Below are 10,297 nucleotides of genomic sequence, written 5' to 3'. Positions count from 1 at the left end.
AACCCATCCCAATATAAATGGTGCTGTTGGTGTTTTTAATATATTTTTGGGGCATTTCTTTGATGATTGAGAAAAATAAAATAAGCTTTTATTGCATTTATAATAATTACGAATTGTTGCGAACCCAGAATAGACGAAAAAAATGCTATTTGAAAAAGAAAATTTGTGGCATATAAATATGCAAGCTAGGAAGGGAAAGGGGGCGGGATTGCTCCACTTCAACGTTCCAACCACAACTCAGAGGTGAATTTCTAATGAACTATTGCCGCTCTGCAGAAACTGGCCTAGAAAATCATTTTTTTTCTTGTTAAAAAACTCCATTGAGAAGGCTTTTAAAAGAGCTCAAAAGGTAATTGGAGTGAGTATTTATGGAGAATAAATTTAGCATACGTTATCCTACCTTTTTTCTATGCCAAACTGCCAGTAAAGTCTATATGCACAATTATATAAATTAAAATACTTGAAATGTAAAGTGAATTTTACTTGTGTTTAGAAGTTAAATTGAGAATATAGTTTTGATTTGTCTTACAGCCTTTATTCCATAAAAAAAAAACGCTTAAAGATTTTTTTTTTTATCCTAAAATTTAGAGTTATGTTTTTTTGGGGGATCTTGGATTCCTAAAATCGGAACTCAATTAGGCTTTACTTGCAACCCACAGTACTTGTTGAGGAACTTGTGGAGCATTTTTTGACTAAAAATAAGATTTAAATGTATCTACTGCATGTTTGAACTTGTTCTTCTCCTCTACTCGACTCTCACAACTGATGTCAGTTGTCATCCACGATCACCAAGAGGGTGCTGATGGCCCAGCGCCGTTTCCGTGATGACCTTGATGATGACACTGACAACAGCTGAGTGGGAGCTTAAGCTCTCTAATATAACTGGATGTTTCTCCCATACTGAGTTTGTGTTGTGTATTTTCATATCCTGTCATTGTGGATCAGTATTTCATCTTGGCCGTACGTCCAGCAGCAGCGGCGGTGTATCAAACTGACCCGGATGAAGGGCTATCTCTTTTCTCCCTGATGCTTTGAGTTTGATCATATTGCAGCACAGAGGTTGTGAAGTGATTTTGTATGTAGCTTCATAATCTGCTGACAAAGGAAGTCTGGTAACAGTACTAAGATATAAGCTCGACCTGACCTGAACTATCACCTGCCATGATCTCTTTCCTTTTTTTTTTTTGCTTTGTGCCTGCCTCGACAAAGACAAGCCATGTGCTTTAGCACAAAATTTGCAAACGTGTTGCTAATTTGCACCTTCTTTACAAACTTGCACAGGGATTAAAAGACTTTGTGATGCAGGAAAAGCCCCCACCCAATTTGGAAAACTGTTTCTTACACGTCATCTTTTGATAAGCAGCACAAAGCTTTCACACCTAAGATTGGAGTTGGTTATTAAAGTAATCGTGCGTTTTGCAGTATAAGCACCAAATTTGGCATGGATGTACCTTATGGACCCCCTCTTTTAGAAAAAGGACGTTAGTCATGAGAAAATCTAAAATAGTACACGCATAACAGTATTCTGTAGGTACCCTTTAATTACATTTTGTGCATAAACAGCTCATACTGTTGAGACTTAATGGGCAAAAATGCGTATTTACAAATTATCACCATGTTGGATTTTTTATTTTTTTGTAGCAGACAGGCTTTTCTCAATGAGGGAATCCTTTCCTTGCTTGTACCACAAAATGCACAATTTATCTGAAATGTCAATCCAACCAGAAAATGTACTAAGGAGTTTAGGATCTACACTTTTGTCTTTTAAGACCTTTTAAAGTAAGTTGAATTATTAATTTCAACCAACAGCTTTACAGATGGAAGTGAAACCAACCACACAAACCACTAATCGGGGCTAAAACAGCCCTCCAGCTTGTAACTCACAATAAAAGAGTAATGTCAAGCCAGAAATCAAATGCCATGTGAGTAAATCTTCCTTAACTTTGCTGCAGGTAAGCCATCTGTGAATAACAGTGGGTTTGCCCGCAAGTTTGCCAGTTAGGCTTTTTATGGGGGGCAGACGAAATGTCGTGCAAAAGCACCAGACTGTTTCACAGCGGCTCCCTGTGCCAAACCAACATGGAGCCACGGCATCCAGCCGTCCCATATTGTCCTGTTGTCTGTTAGCACACTGACCTTCAGCAAGAACAAAAGTAACCTGTATCGCAGCAGATTTATCAGAGGTCGCATTCTTATCTTAGCCCTGCTTTCACCCCTCCTTCCCCCTTTCTTTGAGAGCTTAGCATTAGTCTCGCTCCGTTACAGTCTGTGCATCCTCTTTTCTTATACTCCCCTCTCAGTACACATATTGAGGCTTCACGTCAAAAAAAATAAATCTCAGAGTGGCTTCTGTTAAAGATGCCAGTAGCAGAGTCCCATCCAGTGCACAAGCTCATCTAAAGGGTGCACCATTATACCACACCCCTGCATGTGGAAATGCGTTGAATGACACCGAGTCATAATGATGTCTAGCTGATTTTAATCGCTTTGTAAAGTTCACACAGACACTCGCGCTGAAAAAGGTTTGCCGTGTAATTTATTTTTAGTGGACAGCTTGCTGCGGTGGCAGAAAGCTCGCACCACTCCCCATACAGCAGCTAAATCACACATGTGTTCAAACAGCACGACAAGAGAGTTCAATTGCAGAGTAATTCTACCACAGACTGTGGCAGTTGCTCACAAGTCAGAGTGATTCAGCGCACTCTGGAAGCAGGGCGCGTTTTGGTAAATTCATCTCCTCAAACCGCAGCATCACAACCCACCATTTAGCTAATGTGTCTTTGAATTGTCACTGAATAAAAACGTTTTTGGCCTTACCTGTGGCGTTGGGGGGACATCGGTTGAAGGCCAGTTCTCCTGAAGGGGTCCGTCTCCACACCATCGAGACGGCATAGTCCTCTGGGCAAATCTCATATGGAGCTGGAGATCAAAGTGATGCCGGTGAGGCAACAGCAATGCATACAGCTTTTGAGTGTTTTCAGTATGATGCAAACATTTCTTCCCTCTTCAAGGTTTTGGTATATACAGTAAAAGATCAAAGGTGTGAGGCAATATGAGCTTTTTATTGAAATTTTATAATAAAAGACACTCTAAAGAACAGTTGTGTGCTATATATTTAAAATGTTATTTGTAAATGTTTTCTTTACCAAATAATATTGTTAGAGTTAATCCACAAAGTAAAAAAAAAAATCTACTTTTCCCTTTGCTTTTTTATTTTATTTTATTTTATTTTACCACATGTCCCCAAGACATTAAAACATATTCATGCTCAGTCATCCTTCCAGTCAGAGCTCCTCTTCGGGGTTTGCATTAACTTATATAACCAGACACATCATTCACTCAGCACAGAGAATTATTTACCCATTTTGACTCTGCGACACAGGGAGCGCTCAAACTCTGGTCTTATCGTCTGACTCACCCGGACAGCGTTGCTCGCTGCACTTTCGGACTTCTTCTCCAGTTCCGTCACATTGTTGCCCCGTCACTGCTGCCCCCTGACACACCCGGGCTCGTCTTTGCCAACCACCATCACAAGATTTAGAGCAGCCGCTCCACGGACCCCAAGGATTCCACTGGCCATTGGCTAAAACAGAATTATTTACAGTAAGAAGCTGCAGAGGCAGAAGGAGAGGCATAACATTTGAAACTAAAAGAATACCAAAATTATCTTTAAGCATTTTTTGGAAAATTGTAGAGAAGTTTGACTTTTAGTGATTATTTATTTTATTTTATTTTTTCCTTACAGCACAGCCCGTTTTTCTTGAAGTTTCAAAACCTGCAGCGTGTTTTGTGTCTTTTTAATGAACACAGTTCAAAGGTCTAAAACTATTACCGGTTGTAAATCACATGCCCTTGTCTGAACAAAGAGTTGCAACCCACTACGGGCAGAAAAAAAAAAGATCTTGGCGTAACCCCCCCCTCACAAATATGACAGCATTTTGTGTCCTACAACTAATCTCTGCCAAAGTGTCAGCATCACTTTTAGAGGAAAAGAAAAACCGTAAACCTCTGTGACCTATTGGCTCAAACTATCCACAAGACATTGATCAAATCCCATGCATCATCTCACATCGGAGCAGCTGATTCCTCAAACAGATGCATGCTCATGTGCCTCAAAGAGCTCATTGTGCCAGCAGTCCGATAGAAATTCTCTCAGCTTCCAAACACATGACACAGAATTGAAATCGTGCGCTGGCTTTTATTGTGATCATCTGGCATTTCTTCAACTTTAAAGTCTTCTCTAACATTTTCATCAAATTCTAACATGTTTTTCGTTTTTCATTATTCATAAACCTTTTATTCTACTTCTAAAAAAATGGTACCGCGTTAGCCTTGATTGCTTTGTCAAGGTGTTGCTTGCAGCTTTCATGGCCACTGTCTGATTTGTGAAAAGATGACGTAAACTCTGTTTTTTCAAAGAAATGTCTAATTTGCAATTAAATGAAAGCTAAACAGCAAGTCTTGATTAAATGAATAAACATTACAAATGATTGTTTCTCTTCTTCATTATAACACGCACAAATTAAAATGCTGCTTTTTGGGGGGTTTTGGTGGTCAATATTGCACAAGGACAGGTGACGATCTTTGAATTGACTTTTGAAATTAATGCCTGTGCAAACACACACACGCACATGTACAATACACACACACACAACTGCTGTTTTACACTGCTGCAGTGGAAATTGCATCAGGAGATTATGCGAGTGCTCAGACCCTTCATATGATCACACAATTCAAAGCCTGATCAAGACCATTAAGCTGACGTCTTTGAGCGTCTAATACATCTGTGACATTGACAGACAGTTTGGGCAGCTAATACTGAATTCTATGAAAAGCATACAGTATATCTAACCGGATTTTTTTCAAATCCAATTGATAGAGCATGGTCTTAAGGATAATTCTTGATTCTTACGACAGAGCTTTGGGTCTTGGCATGGGGCTTTTCACTAAGAAAGAGAGTAAAAGCTCAGAGGAATCAGTCTCAATATTCAATCCAAATCCAGCTGTCATGATGAAGGCGATTCCTAATGATTTTTAGCATGATTGTAGGAAAATGGGATGAATGGACTTTCTTTTCTCTCTGTTTCCAATCACTGCTTTCAATTTAGAAATGAAAGGGGATATTGAATGATGAGGCTCAGGATTTTACCTGTACAGTCAGGATTATGGCACTCTCTGCTTTCTGCCCAGTGACCGCGACACTCTGATCCCCCATGGGCAGCCGCTGAGCACTGCCGGGTCCTCTGCTGAGTGCCATTGGCACATGTCACCGAGCAATCGCTCCAAGAGCTCCACTCCTGCCACTGTCCGTCCACTGAGGCACCAACCACAACCCAACAAGCACGTCCCAAGTGAAGGGAAAGAGAGGGCAGACAGGCAGGAGATATCAGACTGCTATTCTGTTTTAAACTGAAAGCCAGTGAAACAGATATGAATATGACATGCCAATTTCAAAATGCTGCACTGCTGTTATTTAACCTATTTAATTTTCTTAACATTAAAGAGTTTGAAATACGGCAGTAGATATTTTGTGGGCGGTAGTCTCAATAGTTTACACAAGGCCCTCTAAAAGGGTTAAAGACCCACTCTGATGGAGAAAAAAAAGTGTTTTTGGTGTTTTTATTATGTTTTTGTGTAATTATTTTAATGATGGAGGACATACTGTATATTAAGAAAATTAGACTCAAAATTTTATTTTGGAATATTCATTTATTCAAATTGTTGGGAATCGGGAGCAGGAAAAATACATTGTTTAAAAAAAAATAGCTTATTTGTGACGTAGAAAATACGCTCTCCGAGCTCTCAGCAAAGGGGAGGGGAAGGGGTGGTGGGGTTGCTCTACGTCAATGATCCCGCTCACATCTCAGAGGCAAATTTCGAATGAACTACCGACGCTCCACAGAAATTATCATATTTTCCAAAGTATACGTTGTGTTCTTTTTTGTAGTTTAGCCGGGGGTGCAGCTTATAGTTAGGAGGGAATTTTGGGGGATTTCTTCAAACATAAATAAGCTATTTTGTTTCCTACTAGAGACCACTAGAGGGCACTGTCGGTGTATTTCTGTATTTGCCGCCGACAGCAATGTAGAAGAAGTGCTGTCCAAATCTGATTGTTCTCCTCCTAAACTTTATGATATTTTTCTTTTTTGCATCGAGATATTGCTATTTTTGTTTTTATTTTTCCTTCCCCGGAAGAATGCGAGACAGCACGTCATCAAACTGGGTCACAGAGAGTTGCAACTAATGCTAATAAGCTAACGCAATCCAGATACTGAATGATCTCATTACCAATGGTTTTAAAGCTCTTAAAAAAAAAAAAAAACTTGGTCTACCAACGTCATTCTGGATTTCCTTGTCTTGTAGATAAGATATACAGTAAATGGTTTCATGTAGTGATGAGTTTACAAACTTCTCCCACACGCAATGGGAGCATCTAGTTTATGAACATATTTTTAGACAAGCGTTTAGAATTGAATTTGATGCATGACATAAAAGAGACAGCAGGAGCGAATTTGAGCTCGTCGAAAAAGAGCCAGTGGACGCAGATTTAATGCGTTTGGTGTGAACACAGCATTGCGCCGGGCTCAGACGATTTCAGAAGCATTGCACTTTTCTCCCAAAAGTACGACTTATACTCCAGAGCGACATATGTGACTTTTTTTTCTCTTTGTGATGCACCTTTTGGCTCCTGCGACTTATACCCCGGTGCGACTTATATTTCGAAAAATGTCTTTGAAAATCACACACTTTTTTTTTTTATTATTATTATTGTCTAAAAGCAGCAAATCATAATTAAAACACCAGAAGGAATTCTTATAAGTTAGGTCAAAAGATGGTCGGAGTGGGTCTTTAACACAGCTACAGTCATTGTCAGTAATCCCTGTTTAGTGCGTTATTGTGCATTTGAAAATGCCACACACAGCTTACTTACCTTTGGAGTTTAATATTAACTAGTGCAATCTCTTATGCATAAGCAAATTTTTACTTCTTTCTACCATCTTCATACTATCTGAGGAAATTTCATTTGAAACAAGCTCAAGTGTATTACTTTAAATGTGGCCTTAAAATGACAAACAGTTAGATAGCAGACAGGTGATATACCTGGGCACAGGGCTATGTTGCAAAGCTTAGTTTGGGTCTCGGGTCCATCACAGGCCCTGCCTCCATGCTGGGGAGGAGCACACATCCTAGTCCTAGTGCGCTGACCACGGCCACACGTGAATGAGCACAGGCTCCACGGTGACCACTCTTCCCACACACCGTGTACTGCGGGCACAGAAAAGGCATCAGGCCTAATCAACGTCTCTGCCTCTGTTACAAACAAATCCCTAAAAAACGGCAGTGAGCCATGAAAGAAATGAAATCAGTCAGAATATTTAACAGCATGTTAGTGAAACACTGAATGCACAGACGATGTGGGGCTTCGCTGAGTCCCAGACACACTCTGTTGTCCTCTGCTTATCCATGCTGCGCACCCAATATAACAGAAGCGGCTCTACAAGCGAGGCAGCAGAGCAGGAAAGATGTAACACAATAAATGCAATCTCACATGGAAGTTTCACACAAAAACTGTCCAACAATTAATTTAAAAGAGGAGCAGCAGGTCTGCACAGTGCCACAGCTTGTTGAGCCTTCTTGGTTGACTGGAAATCTAATAGCAGCGGACCTTCAGATTAATGTGGGCTGACAGTGCTTCGGGAAACTCATCCATACACGATCATATTTATCATGGTTATACAAACAGGCCAGCCTATAATGTGTTTCAGGACTGCTGAATAAGCTGCCATAATAAGCATTTTGTGGAGCGATGACCATCCAGGCTTAATATTGGGCCAGATAAATCTAAAGGAAAACTCATCAACAACACGGGACATTTTGTTAGGTTTTGTTTCACGCAGTTATTACATTTTAAAGCAGATATTGTGAACAAAATGCGAACTAAAAGCTGGTTTTATTGAAAAATAGTCTCAATTAGGTGGTATTTTGCTGTTCTGGGGCCATTTTTTTTTGTTCTTGTTCAAATTATGAACTTTTTTTATTTACAGAAAAGCATTTAAAACTGCAAAATTGAAGTTCTTTTCTCTAATATATTTTTTAACTACACTTTGATTGTAATAAGTTAATCTGAATTAATCAGAGTAACTCTATTTTTTATACTATTTGTGTTGTTCATGTCAACCAATCGAAGCCGTTACTGCTGTTGTATTTTGTTTTTTGTGTAAGCTGCACTGGGTTCCTGATGACAGATGGGCAGTTTTTACAGAACTGTAGAGAATATTTGCCTTTGGCAAATAAAAGTTTTATTTTAGAGAGCAGAATTCTGATATCTAAGAAGCAATCAGGATTGAAACAAAAGTTCAATTTTTAGAAAAGAAACTCATACAGATCAAAATGCTGATGATTAACCTCATGCGGAATTTCTCGAGTAACTGCAAATTTTTTTATTAAAGGAAATATGATGGAGTCACATTCATAGTGATCTTGAGACAAATCATACAGTGTTGTAAGTGTAACAAAAAAGATTTTCATAACTTACATTATAAAGGCACATTCATATTCTTTGTGTATTTTTTGCTCATTTTTGCAAAACAATATTTAGGAAGAAAATAGTTAAAAATAAATCACCTGACATCATGTTGAGCAGGTACATGATAAATTGTTAAATTCTGGGAATAAAACATGAGAAAAATACTTTTGAAATGAAAAAATGCTTTGCAGAGGACACAGATTTAATAAAAAAAACGTAAGGGGTACGGATGTAAATCATTCTTTTTTTTTATATGATTATTTTAAATTGTGTTTACAGCAATATTAGTGGAAATAAAAAAAAGTGTATATGTTATGTAAATGTATTGTGAATTCAAGTTTTTGATCTTTTGGATTAATAAAAAAATTAATCAAATTTTTCGGGGATTTACAGGTCAAGCCAGCAATCGTAACGAGAGACATGGACATTTTCTATATGATTTTTGACCAGTAACTAATTATCCTGGTTTAATTAATCCCTGTTTGAACCACTGAATCATGTGGTCCAATTAAAACAAATTAATTAAACCACTAATTATCTTTGGCTAACTACACTATGATAAGAAGAAAATATTAGACAGCAAAAATTAGTATTTTATTTTTATTTTTAGAATGTATGGTTGTGTTTATTTACAATTACATACAAAATTTGTTTTTTCTTTCAAAGGGATTCTAAATTAAGTGAAGTCCTGGATTTAATGGCACATTGCAAATTAGCGACATTTTGTGTAAAGGGGTTAAAAATAATCAAATTTTTAAAAATTCAAGTCTTCTGCTCACAGGGAAGTGGATATAAGTTCACCATCCACAGCTTGTGCAGACGCTTAAAGTTCATAACGCACAATGTCTGGATCTTGGGATCAGGTGCATGGTCCATCATAAGGCACACTACCATCTGTTGCAGCCTCTGCCTCTAGGTCCTACTTTGATGCTCTTAGCTCAGAGTCCCTTGTTGATTGAAGCGTTTACTTTGAAAATTAAGAGTTCAAAGCAGGCAGTTACCACAGTCGGAGGATGGAAATAGATAGAGGTTCTTTATAGTTCTGTCTCTTTTTTCCCGCATTTTTTTTCTTTGAACTGCAGCTACAATTAATGCCAAAATATGGCTCCTATTCTTCTATGAAACTCTTTGACCAAAAACAGGCACACGCACAAAGCATCATGTCTACATTTTTTATGCGACAAACGGGGCTTTGACGGCCTTTTTCAATGTGTTCCAACGAGGTTTAACCCACTTCACTTGTTAGCTTTGCTCAGCTGTATGCATTTTACAGCAGGATTATAATTTTGCTGGAGAGCCATCTCTCTTGACACTGTTTGAATTGTTTGAAGTGGTTTTCAATGACATTACATTCAGTGCTTATTCTGTTAAGTAGATTTGCTTCAGTTCACTTGCATCATTCTTATTCAGCAGATTCAAAGCATTTATTTGAAAATAAGAATTATAATGATGAGTGTAATAAGTGTAATAGACATATTTTTATTGTTTTGTAAATTGTTAAATTATCTGTTAAAATATCCAAATTTAATCAAATTTATTAATAAATTCATCTCTGAGCAAGACATATGTTTTAAAACCTCCCACTATGTGTAAATTATTATTATATTTATTTTTTTATTTTGCCATGTAGGAAAAAAAAATGCTGTCCTTAATCTCTTTCCTCACGATCCTTTTAAGAGTTGTTTTGAATGGAGTGTTTAGCTGATTGGTGATCTAATGCCAAAGGTATTAATCATTTCAAATGGCAAACGCTCTAATTTCATGTATTGC

General features: G+C 38.0%; 1 protein-coding gene across 8 annotated transcripts in view; it reads right to left on the bottom strand.

Moving 5' to 3' along the window:
- adgrb3 (adhesion G protein-coupled receptor B3) overlaps positions 1-10,297 on the bottom strand; it is a 109,047-nt gene that overhangs the window by 43,755 nt on the left and 54,995 nt on the right. For 7 of the 8 annotated variants that reach the window (XM_036215661.1, XM_036215660.1, XM_036215659.1 and 4 more), the window contains 4 exons: positions 7,102-7,266; positions 5,150-5,314; positions 3,419-3,583; positions 2,818-2,919 (listed from right to left, as the gene is read on the bottom strand). In XM_036215661.1, coding sequence (XP_036071554.1) covers positions 2,818-2,919; positions 3,419-3,583; positions 5,150-5,314; positions 7,102-7,266 — 597 coding nt within the window. The remainder of the gene's footprint in view (positions 1-2,817; positions 2,920-3,418; positions 3,584-5,149; positions 5,315-7,101; positions 7,267-10,297) is intronic. The other variant, XM_036215663.1, reaches the window with a different exon arrangement.

Source organism: Oryzias melastigma, linkage group LG15, assembly GCF_002922805.2.
Source record: "Oryzias melastigma strain HK-1 linkage group LG15, ASM292280v2, whole genome shotgun sequence".
NCBI lineage: Eukaryota > Metazoa > Chordata > Actinopteri > Beloniformes > Adrianichthyidae > Oryzias > Oryzias melastigma.
Note: the sequence above shows the minus strand (reverse complement) of the source record. Positions and strands in the feature narration are given on the sequence as shown.